The following is a 21,723-nucleotide window of genomic DNA, read 5'->3' as shown; positions in this document are numbered from 1 at the left end:
CTCTTGCAGCCATGTTACTTTTTCAATTTAAAGAGCTAATTCAAGCAGCTAAAAAAAATGTATAGATGTAATATATGCAGCATTTGATTACCTTTATTGAAAACGAATTACCTAAGCTACCGATCGATTGCTTCTCCCGTGATTAATCAGCAAAATCCTGCTTCCCAGGGTTCACTAAATGGCTGCCTTTCAGTTTCAAATCAATCCTTCAGTCAGTGTAACTCAGCAGCTACAATGTATTCTTATATTATTAAAGGAACATTATTTATTGTTACTGTTTGCAACTCAAACTGCTGGGAACATTGGCAACAAATTATCAGAAACAAGAAAGTGTTACAAACATCTTGCACTGCTGAGGGTGTGCTAAACCTGCAATAGAAACACTGTAGGATATGCATGGGTTGCTCCGTAAAGACATGTCACGCTATTAGCTTTGCGTCTCACTGCCAGGATTCATGCTTCATGTAATGGATTTATTTTGTTCCGTTTATGCTCTTTATGTGGATGATCCGCTAAATGAATTAATTTGACAATAGCCCCCTATGTAGTTTATTTACATTATTTTCATTCAGACTATGGGGCCTATGTAGTAAAGTCCGATAGAAATTATCGGCAGGGTTTTGAACTCGCCATGTTGTTGCCGAGTTGCTCTCACGGTAGGCAGAAAGGCCCGAATATCAGTGAGAGCAACATTTCCAAACATGGCGAGTTGCCAGCAGCGATAGGACCTGCACTCCGATAAGGGCATATTTTTGCATTTAAATGTTATTAATAGTGTAGATGAGCAGGGGATCAGCCTCGGGGACCCCCTACTTCCCGAGATACAGGCCCCGTTATGGGGTGCCGGTATCTCCTATGCATTTAAATGTCCCTTGTCACGTGACGCGGGACATTTACATGGCGGGGCTGAAACCCAGGAGACCCCCTACTCATCTACACTATTAATAAAATTTAAATTTAAAAATATTTAGTAAGCACCAATATACAACCCACCCCCTATACCCCTCTATAAAACCATTATTTATTTTGTTACACACAGGATTAATACCCCAGTCCATCAGGGGTCACGATGGGTGTCCACAGGCCCCACAGTGCACCCCGGTGGGGAACCCATGGGTGTCTGTGGGCCTCTGGGTTGTCCCCGCTAGGCTCCGTAGGCCTCCAGGTTGTACCCGTGGGTGTCCGTGGGCCCCAATGGTCCATGGGTGGATTCTGCGGGTGTCTGGGGGTCGCCGGGTCATCCCCACGGGGTGTCTGGGGGCCCTCGGGTGGTCCCTGCAGGTCCGCGGGCCCCCACAGCTGTTCTTCCCCATGTGTCCCCCGTGGGTCCTCAGGTGGTACCCGTGGGCATCCGGGGGTCCTCGGGTGGGCCCTGTGGGCATTTGGGGGTTCTCAGGTGGTTCCCGTGGGTTCCCGCAGGCCTGAGGTACCAATCCTGTATGTCAAAAAATAAAACATGGCCTACATTTAAATCAACCACCCCTCTCCCTCCCCCCACCAAACACATACAGTACAGTAATGGGCAAAATAACTATTATCCAGATATGGATAATAGATTATTTGCCCAGTATTAATCACAACATTAGCCAGCATAAATAAAGTAAATAAAAACAGTTCTTCTTACCCCTGGTAATGTGAAGGGCATCTTCGTCAGCTTACTGCAGGTCCCTGTCCTCCGATGTCAGCAAGAATACATCATAAATACAACCTAATGGCCCGTAGCCCCTTAATCACCTTAGTGGTTAATAACCACTATAGTAATTAAGGGGGTAACCCACCCTGCCCCGCTACCCACCTGGGAGGCCTTACCACCTACCCTGGACCCACTATACCCACCCTACCCACCCTTGACCCATTCATTGGTACATTATGCCCATATAATATGTGCATGATTGACTAATATACTAAGAAATGGGGAAAGATTAAAAAATCAGGCCCAAATAAAACACAATACATAACATAGCCAAATAAAAAACATTACATAGCCAAATAAAAAACATTAAACTTCAAAATCAAACACAGCACATAGCAAAATCAAACAGCACATAGCAAAATAAAATACACCACATAGCCAATTAAATAAATAATAAATGCCAATAAAACAATAGAATGGCCCATATAAACTATGCATTATTTAACACTATGCCAGTCAATGGTCAAAATAAAAGAAACAATCACAAACACGATCCAATGCCATCCAAACAATCAGAAATTAAAAACAAATAAAGAAGTAAACAGAACTAAATTACCACCAATCAGTTAATCCAATCCAAAATAAATTCAACAATTCTCAATTAAAACACCAAAACCAAACCTTTATGAAATAAATGAAAGCTCAAAGTAGCCACCATCACACAAAATCTAACTACCAAAAAGAATTCACTATTAAAAAGCAAGCACCCTCCCTGAAATAAACTATTGAAAACACCACTAAAATTGACATCTTACTAAATAAACATAAAAATTAAGTAGTATGGAGTATTTTATTTTATTGTGGATAGCGGGATTGGGTGAAGGGGGTATTGGCCCCAAGGATGGGTATTTAGGCCTGCCGAGTTGTAGTGGGAGGAGTTAACCCGTTTATTACCGTAGCGGTATTAACCGCTAAGGTAATGAAGGGGTTAAGTACACCCGCAATCCCCCCGCAAGGCCTAAACACCCAGCAGGGCCAAATACCACCTTCACCCACCCCCACTACCCACAATAAGCCCTGCACAGGTGTTTAACCCCTTCATTGCCTTAGAGGTTAGCCACTAAGGTAATGAAGTGGGCTGTAGATGCATTTTTCATGCATGGGATTCATGCCGGGGGTCTCCGGTGCTGGTATTAATGGGTATCAGCTCCAGATACCCCGGCACCAATCCGATGCAGGCAATAGGCCTGATTTTTTTCTTTCCCGTCTCGTCGCTCATCCACATCTTCTTGCCAACTTTTTTTGCCGAGGCGATTTGGAGAGAAATTCTCTATTCTAGAGCGGCGGTCAGCTGCAAGAAGCTGACCGGGGCTACTAGAATACAGCGAGTTGGAAAAGCTGGCGATGAGCGGCGAGAAGGGGCCTATCGCCCAGTGGTCAGGGGATTTTTTTTTCCGGCAAAAAAACCCGGCGAGTTTTGCTCTTCTCGCCAGCTTCTCGGGGCTTACTGAATAGCAGTAGGCTTTTTTGACGAGAAGCTGGTGATACGGGGCTTATCGCTACTTACTGCATAGGCCCCTATATCTTCCATGGCGGTCCTAATGATTTAAACTTACAGTATAGCTAGCTTGATACATTGATAGTTTACATTTTACATAACAGTATTAACATTTCATGATTTGTCCTGTTGTGTTGATAATGTTAAATGCCTTTAATTATTTGGATATAGATTGATTGAGTGAGCCACCTGTGCTGAAGCATGGTTATCCTTAAAGCCTAACCTGTTGGTGGCCCCTGAGGACTGGAGTTGGCCATTCCTGATTTTAAACACTTGAGAAATGTTCAAATGTCTTCAATGTTGTTTGCAAATTTTTAATCTCATGCTTTTGGTAACAGTTATCAAAGTTATTGCAATTTTGCCACTTTTAAGCAAATGTTTCTGAAAATGGCAGTATGTATGTCTTTATTTATATAGCGCCATTAATGTACATAGCGCTTCACAGCAGTAATACAGTAATACACGTGACAATCATATAAATAACAAATAATACAAATAACACATAAAGGGGAGAAGTGCTATTGACATAACAGTAACATTTAGGAATAGGAGTCCCTGCTCCGAAGAGCTTACAGTCTAATTGGTAAGCAGGAAGAACGTACAGAGGTCGTAGGAGGGCATTCTGGTAAGTGCATCTGCAAGGGGCCAAGGTTTATGTATGAGGTGTAAATTATCAGCCATGGAGCTACTCCTATGCTTCAATAAGCAGGTGTGTTTTGAGGTGGGTCTTAAAGGTGGATAGAGAGGGTGCTAGTCGGATATTGAAGGGAAGGGCATTCCAGAGGTGTGGGGCAGTCAGTGAGAGGTGTATGTATATTTTATTTATGTACACCTTGCATAAGGCGTATGTAAAGTGTCATGTGACCTGCACAGTGATTTTTGATGCCATTTTTTTTTTTAGAGCAAAACATTTTGGGGGAACATGTTCATTTGGTTAATTAGTCACACTAGTTGTCAGCAATGAGTTTCCTTGCACCCCCCACTGTGACTTCCATGACTGTGAATAAATGAATGGAGCACAGTCTCTAGTGGCTTCTCATCTGTCACCTGACACAAGATCCCAGTGCACAACAGGTTGAGATTATTGCTAGTTCTGTCTTTTTTTTGGACAGCAAACATAATTAGGAGGAAAAACATACACATTACAATGACGGCTTAAACCGAAGGTCATTAAAATGGTAGTAGGTAGAGTAAATGTCATGTCTGATTAATTATTAACGTTGGATAGCATTATATTTACACTCACATGTCTTGCCTGAATTAGGACAAAGTAAAAAGAAATATAAAATAAAAAAAGTAATCAAAAGAAATATGAATGGTTGTGTAATCTATGTGACTTACAGCTAAAACAAATGGCAGTAGTTACTGTATGACATCTGGATACCATCAGGCTGTTTATATTGGGGAATTGCAACGAACGATGAGGATGCGAAGTATTGATATGTTGGATGAATCTTATTATACTAGCACTATGCTATGCTTGTATGCTGGGCAACTTTCCTGGGGTCCAGGAGTAACGTTTCCACCGGGGCTCCCCACCCACGTGTTGGCGGCCTTGCGAAAACCTTCCCCCCGTCTTCTCTTACACCCCCCTTCTCACCCGCCCTCTCACCCCCTCTTACACTCCCACGTCACCTTTTCCTTCCCCACCCATCTTTCACACCCATGTATTTTTCTCCCCTCCCCACACTCAACCTCCCTCCCCAATATACACGCACACACACACACACACAGTGACACACACACACATACACACAGTGACAAACAATAAGCCCCCCTCCCCAAACACACATAAAAATAAGCCCTATCCCCCTTTGGGTGGGTAAGTTGCCTGGTAGGGTGGTATAGGAGGGGGTGGGGGGCTGGGACATGTGGGCTTACCTGGATCCCTTGGATGGGCCTGCTAGAGCAGCATAGCCAGACCAAGGCTGAGACCAGCAGGCCCGCGGAGGCCTCGGGAGGGAGGGACAGGTGGATGGTGCTGAGGGAAGGGGAGGGCTCTACAGTCCTGCAGGAGAGAAGGGAAGGGGGCAGCCAGAAAAGGGGAGGGGCCGGCTTCCCTGCAGGGGAGAAGGGAGGGGGGCGACAGCCAGGAAAGGGGAGGGTTCTGCAGGAGAGAAGAGAGGGGGGTGGCAGCCAGGAAGGGGGAGGCCCCGGCTTGCCTGCAGGAGAGAAGGGAGGGTGGCGGCAGCCAGGAAAGGGGAGGGGCCAGCTTGCCTGCAGGAGAGAAGGGAGGGGGTGGTAGCCAGGAAAAGGCGTGGCTTGCCTGCAGGAGAGAAGGGAGGGGGGCGGCAGCCAGGAAAGAGGAGGCCCCGGCTTGCCTTCAGGAGTGAAGGGAGGGGGCGGCCTCCAGGAAAGGAGAGGGTCCGGCTTGCCTGCAGGAGAGAAGGGAGTGAGGCGGTGCTGCAAAAGGGGAGGGCCCGGCTTGCCTGCAGGAGAGACAGGAGGGGTGCGGCAGCCTGGAAAGGGGAGGCCCCGGCTTGCCTGCAAGAGAGAAGGGAGGTGGCGGCAGCCAGGATAGGGGAGGACCCGGCTTGCCTGCAGGAGAAAAGGGAGGGGGGGGCAGCCACGAAAGGGCGTGGCTTGCCTGCACGTGGGAAGGAAGGGGGATGGCAGTCAGAAAAGGGGAGGGCCAGGCTTGCCTGCAGGAGAGAAGGGAATGAATCGGTGCTGGGAAAGTGGAGGGCCCGGCTTGCCTGCACAGAGTGGAAACTGTAGTGTTGCCGACAGGGAGGCCGGGCCACTTGACTGGGCGGGCCCGGGACAGCAATCCCGGCTGCCCCCATCCCTCTTGGCGGCCCTGCTTGTGTATTCATCAATGGTTTTCTGCATGGATGTGAAGTGGCTTATTAACTTGAACTTAAACTGTCACAATAGGAGACCATCTGATATTGAATGGTAGAAGAGAAAGTCTCTGGACTTTTGGAGTATGGATGGAGCCTTTAACTCTGATCCAAAGTTGGGTTAAGTGTGTTTTTAAAGCTTGGCAAATGAGAAGGTCAGATATGGGTATGTATGGTGTGAAAGATTAAAAAAGTTCCCTGAGAAAACAGGAGAATTCTTGGAGAAGAGAAGGACACATTTAAATGACAGAATTACAATTACTTTTTGTTGTATTTGAGGTATACTCGCTTTGCACATCAGTTAGTTGCAACTAAAATAAAATGATTATGAATGTTTGTGTTTGCAACTACCCGTACATTAATTATAACTGTTCCTGCATCTCTGTTTATGTGTTTCTCCCTCATACATTCTAAACATTCCTATTTGTAGGGACACCAGCCTGTAACATGGCAGTAGCTGTTAAATGTTAATTGATCTTCTTTCTTCTTTTTATACATGCAGTGTATTGAACATAGTTGACATGTGTATTCCATCAATGGCATAATGTTGGTCAATGGAATGGATCACCTGTATAATAACCTGATCCTACACTTGGGCTTTAAAATGATAATTTTGAGCTAATTAAATATTTTAGAGAAATTGTATTTATTTGATTATTTTCAGTTCAATTTCAAATCCAATGAAGCATTGATGTTGTCCATTTGATTCTTTTCAGCGAGTTTCCCTGCTGTGTCCTTTGTTCTTTTTTTTTTTGGCACTCTGACAAAAGTACTAACCTAAGATGTTTGCAGACTGAATGTCTGCAATATTATTACTGACAGTGAACAGTACAGTTTATGACCTAGTCCTAGACAATGACATATAGTTTAAATGAGCAATCCAAGCTCCTTTTGTTTTTACAAACATTTTTGTATTTTTTCCGGTGATAGGGGGTGCCGGTAACTGATCCAGCAGAGCTTGCAGGTCTTTAAAGTTTAAAGCTCCCGCGTCACGCGGGCCAATATCATGTACATGTTACATGAAGGTTAGTATGTACAGACAAGCTTTTATTAACATATAACATGGCAAAGGGTTGTTTAAACAATCAGGAAATCATGGCAGCTAAACCAAGATTAGTCATTACCGTCAGATGTTAAAATGCAGCTTTAAGATTATTGTGCTTGCTTTTTTAGTAGCATGTTTTGCTGCTAGCTTTGTGACTATAATTCGTTTGCATACTATATGCCCTACAGCGTCTATGATTTACATTTTACATGCTTGTATCTTCATTTTGCCACCATGCAGTTGGAAAGATTCAGCGTGTGTCTCTTCAATCCCAAGGGAAGTAAATTTATTTTTCATGTGCACTTGTTTGCGGCATTCAAGATTACCCCTAATTGTTTAACGAAAACAGGCTAAAGCTGAGCGGAGGGTGAGAAGAGATCAAATTGATTAGTAGTAAAAGTGATTTTCACTCAAAGCTTTTAAGTGAGAGCTTTTGATTTACAATGATCTCTAATTAAGTTACAGTGACCTGTTTGAAGGAGTTTACCTGTTAGGTAAGGGTCAGCTAAACAGCTGAGGACCCGAACAAAATCTGACTGGTGAAGATAGACCAGGGGTAGTTAACACCAGTCATCAAGGGCCACCAGCAGGTCAGGTTTTAAGGGTATTCCTATGTAACCCCTCTTTACTTTACCTCAGACTATAGAACGTGTCACTGAGGTGGGGGCCTGATTCCTGTAACTTGGGGTTTAACTCTTATAATGGGTGGTACACAGAGTGGAAGCAGGAGTAATTAGACACAACAAAACTGTAAGGAATTATAACAAAACTTTATATTACTTTATCTATCATTTTGAACAGGGATACATACACAGGGCTACCACATAATCACACAGTATTTCTGCAATCCTACTAAAATAAATCACTAACACTGCACCTCTGTTTTATATATATATATATATATATATATATATATTGCAGTCACAGCATATTAGTTCACATACCTTGTTGATCAGACAGGGTATTTGTACAATAACCTTACGTTGGAGCTCTGGATTCAAACAGATGCAGGCTGTTGCTTCTTCTTAAAGTTAATTTGAAAACATTAACTGTGTTCCAATGCAGGGGGATCTCTTTCTTTTCTCTGGCTGTTAAATCCTGATATTTCTCCTCTTAGCTGTTGCAGTACTCCCTGAGGTGTCACTGTACTTTGTACTGGCCATCAAAATCCACCAGTCTCCTCACTCCATGGATCGGTCAGGCCCTTGCAGAGTGTTCTGCAGCAGCCTTCACTATATCAAAACAAACTGCCACACCAGTCCCATCAGCACTCCATTTGCAACTGTCACCAACTGTCATTCCACTGGCTAAGCACAGTCACATGGTCCAGTGGAATGTAATTCTTAAATGGGCCATGTCCTGTGCTGATAGCAGACACGGGGTTACACCTGTTTCAGCACAGGTGGCTCAATCAGTGGCTCAATCATCCATCTGGGCTGAAGCAGGGATATCCCTTATACCTGGCCTGTTGGTGACCCTTGAGGACTGGAGTTGGCACCCCTTGCGTAGACTATTGAAATACACAGGCGGGCTGCTACTGTCCATGTGTGAAAGTGATGGAAATCAAACCCATGGAACCAACAATTTTAGAAACTAGAGATATGCAAATGTCTAGCCACTGATTAAGCCACCTGTGCTGAAGCAGGGATAACCCCCTAATACCTGGCCTGTTGGTGGCTGATGGGGACTGGAATTGACCACCCATGAGATAGACAAACAGGTCAATGCTGCTATTATCAACTTGGCATTATTAGTAGGAGTTCATTTGGTCGTCTAGGAGTTTGCATCCTTTAATAGCAGGTGTTATTCATTTATTAAACTTAGAACATGATAGTTCAAAAGATGATATGTCAAGCAAGGGAATTTTATTTGGTTCTTTAAATCAAATTAAAAGTAGCTACCTAACAATTTTATTAAACCAAAATTTTATTAAACCAGTCATAAATATACCTTAGTGACATATGTATATAGAGGGCTAAAGTAGTAATGTAATGTCACAGTAGCTTTGAAGTGGATGAACCCAGTTTAAATCCAAGTATCAGCTCTCCTTGTCATCTTGAGCAAAGTCACTTTATATAGAAGTGTATATAGGAGTAGAAAAAAAGACCCAAAGAATATATTTATTTGAAATACAGTTACGTACACGTCCAAACACAGTCTATAGATTTTTTTTTTGTGTTCTGAAAAATGCATCTAGTACCCATACTGCAGAAAATAAAATAAATAAAATTAATAAATGTAGATGTCTCCAATGGTCCATGGTGTAAAATAGACGTGAGCTGTTAGGTCCAGGATATAGGATTCAGCACTCTGGATAGCTCTTATTAGGGACATGGGTATCCCTTTTGTACTTTAGCCCAATAGCTGTTGACCTCAGAGTATAGTATATCACTCTGCCTAACAGTCCGGCTAATTAAGCAAAGACTATTAAAGCAGTTCCTACTGTCTCATCTCTTTTTGCACCTGGACTTTGTTAACTTCCATCTGGTGGTTTTCAATGACACACCAACCTAATTACTAAATTAAAAACAGGTTATTATTCTGAAATGTTCTCAGTAACCTATTCAAAGCGGATATCTGGACTGCACTTTTTTCTTTGATACATACAGGGCAATTATTTTGCCCCAGAATTGCTCCACGTGTGCCTTGTAATATATGCCCCATAATGTTTTGGATGGCTAGAGGTGTATCATTTTTATCATAGACCAGTGAGTGAGGAAACCACAATTGCAATAATTTCTATGACAGGGGCGGCCAACTCCAGTCCTCAAGGGCCACCAGCAGGTTAGGTTTTCAGGATATCCTTGCTTCAGCACAGGTGGCTCAATCAGAGGCTCAGTCGAAGGCTGAGGCACTGATTAGGACACCTGTGCTGAAGCTGGGACTAATTGAGCCACCTGTGCTGAAGCAGGGATATCCTTAAAACCTGACCTGTTGGTGGTCCTTGAGGTCTGGTGTTGCCCTTCCCCCCCCCCCCCGTCCTTTGCCTTTCCGGATAATGTGTTTCCACTTGAATGCATTTTGCTTAGGTTCATTTTCGTCAGTATATTGCCATGTTCAACAAAAAGGGGCTTCGTTTTGAATTTATTTCAGGGATTATCCTGGAAAGAAAATTCAGGTCACACGATGTAAGCTTGTTTCTGTCCCTGTGAGTGTATCTTGCTAATCCTGCAGAGGGCCTTTCAGCAGATTTATCAGAATGAACTTGCTGTCTCATGCCATGTTTGGTTTTGTAAGGAATATGTTACCATTGACCTGGACTGTCACATTGTGCATTGTTACGTTCTCTTCATTCAGCCTTGTACTTTCAATATCCTGATTTCTCAGATTCTCAGATATGAGACTAACATACTGGAATTCTTCTTGTTTAAAGGGGGATTGATACTCTTGTGGTTTTCTCGGTGAGCACAATAAATCCTACTGGTTTCTGATGCTGCAGGTTTCATAGAGTAGGTGCTATGGAAAGATTACCATTGGATGAGCATTATGTAACTGTGCCAATGTACAATAAAGGCTTTGGCCTGACAGATTATTGGAAAGAGATATAACCTATTTTATGATCTCTACTATATATTTTGGAAAATTATTTGTCCTCTATGTACTTGTACCTCTCCTAAGATATTGTAACCACATTTTGCATTATGGTTGGTGAGATTAAGGAGCACGTTTTTGTCTATGTTTGGCAATTGGATACATTCTATTTTTAATTCTATGTTATTACAATTTTTCGGACAAGGAAGTCAGCCACCGGCTGTTGTATCTGGCAGGCTATGTATCTAGCATGTGACATCATACTGGTGACATCAAAATACACGAAGCCTTGTGGCAGATAAGGAGAGTAAGATAGATATAAAGTTTGCACAGAAAGCACACACAAAAAAGAGAGGAAGTTAATTGGCGCGTGAGGAGAAAGTCAGATTGCTGGAGAAGGAGAGAGAGGCGGACACAATGGGGGACATCATAAGGTATTAAAGAAAAATGATGGGAGGGAGAGAGATGAGGGAAAGCAGAGAGATGAGGGGGGAAAAGAAAGAAGGAGAGAGAGAAAGGGTTAGTGGGGTGAAAGGAGGGGGTAGGGGTAAGAGGAGATGGGGGGGGGCAGTTGAAGTTGGTTTCTTATCATTTCCGAGCAACACCGGGTACTATCATCTAGTATAATATAATTGATACTGCTCATTGTAATACAGATGTTATATACAATAACTCCTCCCTGACTTCTCTTTTTTCACCATATAACGTCCCCCCTAATGGAAGCAGGGTACTATATAATTGCATATTATGCTGTTAGCAGTATTTAAAATCCCACTTCTAAAGCAACTATGCTCATCGCAATTTTTTGCTTACTTGGTAGTTCTCTTCTTGCTTAGTGGGATGGTTGGGTAATCAAAGGGATCTTCTATATTTAAGTGTAGAGAAAATAAGGGCCCTTAATTCAGGATAGAAGAGTGTGATTTAGCATAAGATAATACGGTTCTAAATTTGGTGTAGACTCCTTGTGACTTTGATTACTTTATCTCTTTGTGGCTCCAATTAGTGTATAAACTCTTCAGGTTAAAACAAAATTATATTATTAATTCAGATTCTGTTTCTAAATATCAGTAGTATAATCATTTTGTTCAAAAAGCATATATCTTGTTTCCACAAGCTAGTAATCATTGTTTTAAACTTGATATTCTTAACACACTTTGTAGACCACATTATGTTTTGTCAAATGAAAGGCTTTTCAGCTACTGTATGGAGAGAACCCTCTCGGATTAGACCTCACGGGTAAGAAACTGGGTCATTGGAATGTACTCAGACATTTTCCTCACATACTGTAGCTGTAGAAAGGTCAAACAATTAGTTTACTTCCCACCCTAGGTATTATTATTCTAGCTGCTACTTGTTTTGGGGGATTATGTTTTAAATATATTTCATATCATCTGTTATTATTTGGAATATTTCTGTCCTATAATATCCCATTTACATTATATATGCACATGATGTAAGAAGGAATAATGTTTCTTACACGTGGACCACAACTTTAAAATGTTTACTTGTTTTCCTTTACTAATAATTAATCAATAATCAGAGTTAGTAATTAGTCTATAGATTTAGCACCCAGAGGAAATAATGACTTCATAGATCTGAAGTATGATCTAGTGATTGCCATTAATAGCACCACTGTTGATATACTACTGATATTGACCCTGACAGTGCCCAATACATAGCGGTGTATGTGTCAAGGCAAACGTTGAATCATTCTGGGGCAATAAATCTGTACCAACTGTATCAAAGACAAAATCCTATTGATACATTTGGGGCAGTTATCTTGCTCCAGAATCACTCCACTTTTGCCTTGATACATCTGGGCCATAGTTGTTTTTTTTTTTTTTTGTACTTTTCACCAGACAAATGGTTTACTGACAAAGGGGGGGGGGGCAGAGGGGCTTAAGTTTTACAAGTCAAATCTGTTCTGGGAAAATGTAGCAATGTAAAGTTTAGAATGTCAGGATTATATAAAAGGCCCTTAATAAGAAGCACATTTTCAGTAGAAGAATTACAGCTGCCTTATTTTGTTCCGATGTTCATGAATTTGTTTTATACACTAACTGTGTTTTGGAAAAAGTTTGAATAGATGATCATGCATAAACCTTCCAATAGAACAATCAACCGAACAACAACCTGATTTATAGGTACAGATATTTGTTCCAAAGGCCAAAATATATCATGGTAACTGAATACATGTAGTTCAAAGTAACCTATTATCTTCATGTGAAATGACTATATCATCGTTTACGATACTTAGAACTTTTGTTTACCCACCATAACTTTTTTAATGTCTGTTATGCCCTCTACCAGCTTCATATTGCATAGCCAGCAACCAGCCTTGCACTGATGAGACACAAAAGGTCAACAACAAAAAAAGGTTGTCTGTGAGTAGGTTTACTGGCTCTGCACTTTAACCCAGGCTGTGCTGAACAGCTGTGTAATACGGCAGGTATACGTTTATAGGGGTCCATGTTAAAATGGATAAGAAGTAAAGAGTGCCACACTGCGAGTGCTGATTTGCATGTCATTTCCCAGAGTCCCTGGCTGCAGTGGAAACACTGTATGCTACGTGATAATGGGGAAAGACAGAGTTGTAGACCTGTCTGAGACATGCAAATGCACCCACCTGTGGTATTTTTATTTGTCACTTTTTGTACCCACCATAACTTTTTTAATGCTTAGAAGTGGATGCAGGGGAGGTTTTGCCATAGCCATGCTGAGATGCTTACATTGATATTAATCTCTGATATCTAGTTCAAAACTGTAGATACACTGCTGCCTCTCATCATTGTGAATGAGGCTATTAGGAAAATGTTGGCTCATTTATTAGGGTGAACTAATTCTGTGAATATAAAAACTGCATAATTTTACAAAAGAAATGTGTTCTGTTTCTCTTGCAGATGACTAGAAAAATGTAGAAAGGAAACAAGAAAGAGGAACTTGACACTGTGAACCAGGGAGGTTCTCTCTGTTTGGGATAGCACCCTCCCGGTCACTTCACCTCACGATGTCAAAGAAGGGTGCCACCAGCAGAGCTAAGGTAGAGAAACATGAGGCTTCAGCTTCCTTACAAGCTGCCAATGAGGATCTGAGAGCAAAACTCACCGATATCCAAATAGAACTCCAACAGGAAAAGAGTAAGGTGAGCATCTTCTGCGTTCTTGTATTGTTTGCATTGGGTATATTTTAATGTATCTTTGGATACTTCACAGGGTTCACAAGAGGATTTTCCTATAAGAAAAATCAAGTGATTACCATTAATTTCACGTTTTTTTTAAACACCTGCTTATGTACAGATGTGCCAATGTGCTTAAATGTGCTCAGTAAAAAATGTTGTGATTTCCTCTTAAATTTTCTGCAAAGGTCATATTTCTCAAAATGTTACCAACTTCGTCAGCATTTTGCAGAAAAAGAAACAGTATATAAAGGATTATGTGACCTTAATTTAGTGTCATGTGACCTGCGCATTGACTTTTAACCCTTTGAGTGCCGGAGGGGGGCCAGAGGGTCACCCCCCCAGCCCCACTCACGATTACGTGACTCACAGTCACGTGATAGCTCCATCATTTATGGCGGAAGGGGAGGAGTCATCTCCCTCATGTCCGCCAACATTGCAGATCGCGTCCTGCTCTCCTACGGATCTCCCCTAAGACCTAAGAGAACGGGCATTTTTTTAACGTAGCTACTATACCACGGGCACCCCAGGGTGCCAGAAGCCATGACGTAACTGCGTCATGAGGCGCTAAAAGGGTTAATGCTTGGCAACAATTTTTGGGCAACATTTGCCATTTTTCACAAAATAAAATGGGCAACTTTCACCTGGTTTGTGCACTTCTGCGACAATGTCCCACATCTCTATACATAAGTATAACACTTACATTTCAGCAATGTTGTGTGCATACATGTGTGGCTACAAAGGTGTTTATTTGTGTTTACTTGGCCTATTTCATGGTTTCATACAAAGCAATACCCATGGAAAACATTCCGTTGCAGTTTCCTAATATAGTAACTAATTCATCAGATGCTAGATTTTCTTTCCAGAACACGGCACCTCTGCTCTTCGGTGATTAGATCAGACTCAATAGTTTCTTTTACAATAAAGAACCCGATGTTTACACAAACAACAATGAACTAAATGAAGCAGCGGAATACATAGTGATATAGAAGAACTATACAAAGTATCCTCGTCACTCCACATACATAAACAGGATAGGAAGTACCAGACGAGAGAATTATTAACCAGAAAATCAAAAGCAGCTCCAATATTGAGCCACTTTCCATCACAGTTTTAAAGCTCCTTACAAACATTAAAATACAAATTTCAGGAAATATTTCTGTAACTAAAAACTTCATAATAATGTAATGTAAATAAATGGCAAGATAGTACATTACAGTAAGTACATTATTATTTGCATTCCTATTGACTGCGCACTGTTAATAGATGTATACAAAGGATACCTATTTTCTTTCCTTTGGCCCTGTTCTGTGTTCCTCTCTGCACAGTATTTAGATCTGTGTTCTGTCTGTAACTACATATCTGCTAACTTGTCAGGTAAAAAAAGCCACTTCCAGATAGGAAATATTAAAAAGAACTCTTACATCTGTTTTTCAAATTTACTAACATGTTTATTTTTACTTTTGAAAATATATATTGCTCTGCTCATAACATTCAGGAAATATTAACCAAATGGTTTTGCATTTACAAGCATCAAGCTTAGAATTGCAATTAAAGGGATTTTAAAAAAGCCATTAGCAACATTCCTAACACCCAGGGAATACTTACATTGCACAGTATTAAAAACTGGATCTCTGCAATGTTAACAAAATCTTTCATCACATCTTTTTTGTTTAAAAATGTCCTTTAAGTCCACAAGTACAGTCAGGGTCACCGACAGGGGGCGACAGACGGGACAAGTGTCCTGGGCATGGTGGGTGTTTTGTTTTATATGTATTTGTTTTTCTTTTATATGTATTGGAGTTGGGGGTTTTTTTGTATGTATTTGGGGGCGGTTGTATATATTTGGGGGGAAGGGGTTGTATATATTTTGGGGGGAGGGATTTTTTTTGTATGTATTTGGGCGTGGTTTTTTTTGGTATATATTTTGTGGGGTGGGGTTGTGTGAGGAGGGGGATTGAGTGAGCGTGTGGTAATTGATGGAGGGGTGGGTAGAGAGAGGAGAGAGGGGTGAATGAGGAAAAGTAGGAGTAAGAGTGAGACGGGGAGGGATTGAGTGAAAGTGGGGTAATTGATGGAGGGGGGATGGTGAGAGGTGAGATGGAGGGGAGAGAAATACATGGGAAGAGGGAGGGAAATAGAGGAGGCTCGTGAGGTGTGAAATGGGGGGAATTGCGAGGTGTGAAATAGGGCGGCTCGCAACACTGCAGAAGGGGGGGGAGGTCCCAGTCATAACTCTAGTGGTGGGCCCCGGAAAATCTGTCTGCGGTCCTGCGTATAGTACAAAGTATATCTAGATTATTCTGAAATTGCTGCATGTGAAACTAGCATTACTATTTCATATTGTAGTTTTGCTTAATTGAGGTATGATTACTGCATTTAACTTGTAGAGAACTTGGAAAACAGGAATTGTATTTGTTTTATTTCTACAATTACCTTTAAACACATGGGGGCCTATTCTATAAGCCTCGATAACCCACTTATCGAGACCTTTTCGACCAAACTGCCTACTGCTATTCAGTAAGCCGATAAATGGGCGATAAAGGCCTGAATCTGGAATTTTTTCAGCCGTCCAAAACACATCGCTGGGTGAGCGGCGATAAGCCACTTATCGGCAGGTTCTGAAACTCGTGCAATTCTAGTACCCTCAATTAGTTTATTTAGAATGGTGAGTTTCTCCCAAAAGCCACACGCCAGGAAAAGTGAGACTGGTGAGAAGCTGATGAGAAGGCGTTGAGAGATGACTTCGAAAAAAAAATGCTTTTTTCCTACATTGGATTGATGCCGGGAGTCCCCGGAGATGATACCCATTAATAAGCACCGGAGGCCCCCGGCATGAATCCCATGCAACAAAAATGCATTTACAGGCAACTTCATTACCTTAGTGGCTAACCGCTAAGGCAATGATGGGGTTAACTACCAGTGCCATGTTTATTGTGTGTAACAGGGGTGGGTGAAGGTGGTATTTGGCCATTGGTGGGTGTTTAGGCCTCGCGGAGGGATTGCAGGTGGAGTTAAGCTCTACATTACCTTAGCGGTTAATACCTCTATGGTAATGAAGGGGTTAACTCCACCTGCAAGGCCTAAACACACACCAAGGGCCAAATACCACCATCATCCTCCCCCACTACCCACAATAAACAGGGCACTGGTGGTTAACCCATTCATTGCATTGGCTAGCCTCTAAGTTAATGAAGTTGTTTTAATAAAAAATGTAATACAAGTGTACGTGAGCAGGGGGTCTCCGGAGCAGAACCGTGTTGATTTGAGGTCCGGGGACCCTCTGTTTCCCGATATACAGGCTCCGTTATGGGGTGGCAGTATCTCCTATGCATTTAAAACCAACGGTCACGTGACGCGAGACATTTAAATGCATAGGAGAGATCGGCATCTCATAACGGGGCCCTTTATTTCGGGAAGCAGGGGGTCCCCGGACCTGAAATCAATGCGGTTCTGCTCCAGAGACCCCCTGCTCACATAAACTAGTATTATTTTCTTTATTATAACCCTGCGATCGTTGGTGAGATATGCGCAGGGAGAGGCGGCTCTCTCAGTGCAGCTCTCTATGCAGCTGGTCTAGATCGCTACAGATCACCGGGTGAGTCCTTTCAAGACAGGCGATCATCACGTCGCTGGCTCATCGCCAGTTGTGGGCATTTTGCTATCGCAGGTATTCGAGGCTTTCTGAATACCGTGATAACAACGCTCAAAGAACTGGTGGCGTAACTGGCCCAGCGACTTTTTTTATGAAGACTACAAGAATAGGCCCCATTGTCTCCTACAATATTCCATTCTTTAAAGTGTAATTTATATTGATAGAATGTATCTGGTAAGCCAGTTTTCATGAGATTGCTTGAGAGAGAGACACATACAGTGTTGATGTATATTTTTACATTAGAAAACGAATACTAAGAGCAAGTCTAAGACTTCTTTCTAAGAAACAAATCATGACATGTTATTAGAATTGAATAGGTTCTTGGTTTCAACCTACGGCTATAAAAAATACCAAGCGACATCAGAAGCCTGCAATCAGATAGTGTTTCCAACATACATTTTATAGTGGGATGAGCATATAAGCATCACAATAAAGACAAGCAAAAATATATAAAAAGAAGCATTCTATTTTAGATGAAAGTAACATTTACAGTGCAGTGAAATGTGCTTAAACCTTAGCACTTAATTAAAACTTGTATTTTTGTATATACCAAAGTTAAGTAGCATCATATAGATCAGTGTTTCCCAACTCCAGTCCTCAGGGAACCCCAACAGGTCAGGTCTTAAGGATATCCCGGCTCCAGCACAGGTGGGTCAATCAGCGGCTCAGTCATTTTGACTGAGCCACCTGTGCTGGAGCAGGGATTTCCTTAAGACCTGACCTGTTGGGGGTCGCTGAGGACTAGAGTTGGGAAACACTGATATAGATAAATTGAAATAATTTCCTAATAATTTCTGTTTGGGTGAGTTTGGAGAGGCCCCGGAACACCCAAGATCTGACTCAAATTGAATGCTGCTCCCATCTATGGGCCCACATCTAAGACAGAAACTCACCAAAATATTGTTTCAGCCCCTAACTCGGATTCAGTCCGCTCTTCCTGTCCCTGACCATTGCCCATTGGGTGGGGCTTGGTGGTTGATGGCAGGAGGGAAGCAAGAATCCTCCCCTTCATCGTGTGCACTGGTGACCTTCTACAAGCTGTACGATCTGTAGGAGGTTCACTGCAGAGCACAGGATCCTTCTCTTCTGCTGGCCTGCCACTGTATCACTTCATCAGAGGAGGTGGGACCAGCAGGAGAGAGGAAGCCTCCTGTAGATGGACCATGCATGAGGATTTAGTCTGCAGTTAACCCCTTTCAGACCCTACAGCTGCACATTAGAAGGTAGGACACTACCCCATGTCTCCCCCCCCCCGATACCCATCCCCATGTCAATCTCTCCCTACCATTTGTCATTTCCCCATGACACTCTCTCCCCCCCTCCATGTTACCCACTCCCCCCACATGTCACTGTTTTTCAACCACATGTCACCCTCTTTCCCCGTATGTCAGTCTTCTACCTCACATGTTACTCTTCCTGAAGTCACTTCCTCCCCCACATCACTCTCTCCTCGTCTCCCCCATGTCATATATATATATATATTATCATTTTATTATATGCTGCCTTTGATGACCTATTATATATATATATATATATATATATAATAGGTCATCAAAGGCAGCATATAATAAAATGATAATATATATATGTATATTTTTCTTATTTTTTTGTTTTAACATATGCTGCCTTTTATGACCTATTTTGAAAACTGATTACCTAAACTGTCGATCGATTCGTTCTCCTGTAATCAATCAGCAAATATCCTGGTTCCCAGGGTTCACTAAATGGCTGCCTTTCAGTTTCAATCAATCCTTCAGTCAGTGTAACTAAGCAGCTACAACTTATTCTTATATTACTAAGGTAACATTATCTATTGTTACAGTTTGAAGCTCAAACTGCTGGGGACATTGGCAACAAATGATCACAAACAGGAAAGTGTTACTAAGACCTTGCACAGCTGGGGAGTTGGGCTAAACCTGCTGTAGAAATCAAAGGATGCTCAGTATATTAAAGCATTAAAAAATTGCATTAAGAGTTGAATAAGAAAAAAATATATATAGCAATTATTATCTAATACTACAGAACTGATTTATTTAAAACACATGTAGGAAATTGCACGGATTCCTCCTTTAAATTATTCCTCATAAAAAAACATGGCTTAGATTATTACTGAAAACTAAAGAGGCTGTTAATATTTATTCACACAGAATGTTTCCATGTTGAAAAATACAAGAAACGCTAGTACAGCAGGGCCCCGCTTTTTGACATTTTGCGCATATGGCGGTACCGAGAAGGGGGCCACCATGTGTGCGCACGCGCATAACGGGGGCTGCTCAGGTCACGCATGCTCAGAACGGGGGGGGGGCCGAGGTCACGCATGCACAGAAAGGAGGTTGCGCATGCGCATAACGGAGGTCGCGTATGCACAGAAGTGGGGATTAAAGTTCTGCGCAGACCTGCAGGAGACACCGAAAATTGTTGGTTCTGCTTTCCGGCGATTTTTGCTTTGCGGCCGGGCCATATAACAGAACCCGCCATATTAGTGGGGCATGCCTGTACTCCTTTCCCGATTCCTGATTCTTAGATTCACGAGAGCATACATTACATGTATTTACCCAAATCAACTAATCAATAGCCAGGAACCTGCTAAGAAGCAATACAGTGTCCATCAGTTATCTACAGTATAAAAGAATAGACAAAGCAAGAGGGAAATCCTGGGAAATAAGGCACCACAGTAAATTCTAAATGATGTATTCTCTAATAATACATTTACAGTATAAACGTGGCTTCCTATTGTGAATGTAACATATCAGCTATTAAATGACAGGCCATACAGATTGGGGGACTGGCTTACTGTGGCCAATAACTAGGCAGTAAATGTTAAACAAAACATATTAAATGACAGACTCAATGGATCATTGATGTTTGTTTATTTGATTTAATGTTGTTTCAAAACAGCATTGATACAGTAGTTTCTATCTTTCCTCTTACTGTTTCATAGATTCAGACACAGAAGCAACATGGCACTAACCTCATTATGACTTATTACTTATTTTTTTTAGATTTCTTTTACATGAAGCATGTTAATTGAATTGTAGTTATGTTCTGTGTCGGGCCCAATACATGCAGTACCCGTGAGTGTTATTGGTCAGGCATTACATGTGCTATTGGACAAAGTTGTTTCCATATACTGTATATGCATTTTGTCATTATTTTCAAGCCTAGCTAAGTAATATGATGTTAATTGGTAGGCAATATATTGATTTTTGTTGATTGCATAGTGTAAGTAGTTATTTAAAAAACTTTTAAATTGCATTTGGCAATTTCAACTTATTACAAACAAAAGACAAAATGATAGCAGTATAGCACCAACCACCTTCTTTTCAATAACACAGTACTTATTGCATAAATCAGTAAATATCCTCAAGGGATTCACGGTACACACATGAAGATGGCATCATTTAGTTCTCAATCTTCAGACCACTGTCAGTACAACATGTATGCATATGATTGCTTAACCATTTCTTATCTTCATTTGAAGCTCTTTTGTGTTGTTGTTGTAAACATTACTTAAATGTTGGAGATACTTAAACATTAGGAAACCAAAGCCAGAGCCACAAAAGGATGCTAAGCTTAAGCATGGCCATAGTGTACATTAAGTGGTCTTACAAGCATTTATAGAACTTGTCCAGTGAAATGCATACATTGATTTTTATGCAAACACTAAACATATAATGGTCCATTTGAGCTGCAACAGTGAGGATAATACTGTAATACTGCAGCATCGACAGATCTTTTGCTTTCATCAACAGGGATTATTAATGTGCGCAGAACTGCTTTCTATTAAGCGCTCGCTAAAGTGATTTGATAATTGGTCAGGCAAGGCGACTGTCTTGCTCCTAATAAATAAGGGTCATTCTCTGTGCATTGGAATCACAAATAACAATGTCTTGTTAAGTATCTTAAATTGCCCATTTTAGAGATACCAGATTCTGTAATATTTCTCACATGTTTAACCCAGGCGGCTTCATTTAACTGCCTGCATAAACATTATTAGTAATAACACACATATATACATTTATATTGTTTATCAGCACTAAATAATAGAATGGTATTGTGGAATACTGGTGAACCCCCTGAGGTTATTCTGCATGTATCAATGTGTAATATTTAAGGAACAGCACTAAATCATGTTGTAGTGTGGTGGAATAGGAGCGATCCTCTGGATTTTGGGTGCACACAAAAAATGAACATCTTACAGGGGTATAAGAAATAATGACATTTAAAGTAAAATTGTTATTGTCGCTATAGTTGGTGTGAAAGGTTTTAATTAAGGTTGTAAT

General features: G+C 41.5%; 1 protein-coding gene across 7 annotated transcripts in view; it reads left to right on the top strand.

Moving 5' to 3' along the window:
- JAKMIP3 (Janus kinase and microtubule interacting protein 3) overlaps nucleotides 1–21,723 on the top strand; it is a 103,582-nt gene that overhangs the window by 15,111 nt on the left and 66,748 nt on the right. For all 7 annotated transcript variants that reach the window (XM_075612202.1, XM_075612200.1, XM_075612199.1 and 4 more), the window contains exon 3: nucleotides 13,511–13,752. In XM_075612202.1, coding sequence (XP_075468317.1) covers nucleotides 13,618–13,752 — 135 coding nt within the window. In that variant the 5' untranslated portion in view covers nucleotides 13,511–13,617. The remainder of the gene's footprint in view (nucleotides 1–13,510; nucleotides 13,753–21,723) is intronic.

This window comes from Ascaphus truei, chromosome 8, assembly GCF_040206685.1.
Source record: "Ascaphus truei isolate aAscTru1 chromosome 8, aAscTru1.hap1, whole genome shotgun sequence".
NCBI lineage: Eukaryota > Metazoa > Chordata > Amphibia > Anura > Ascaphidae > Ascaphus > Ascaphus truei.
The sequence above is the reverse complement of the archived record's forward strand: the minus strand, read 5'-3'. Positions and strand labels throughout refer to the sequence as shown.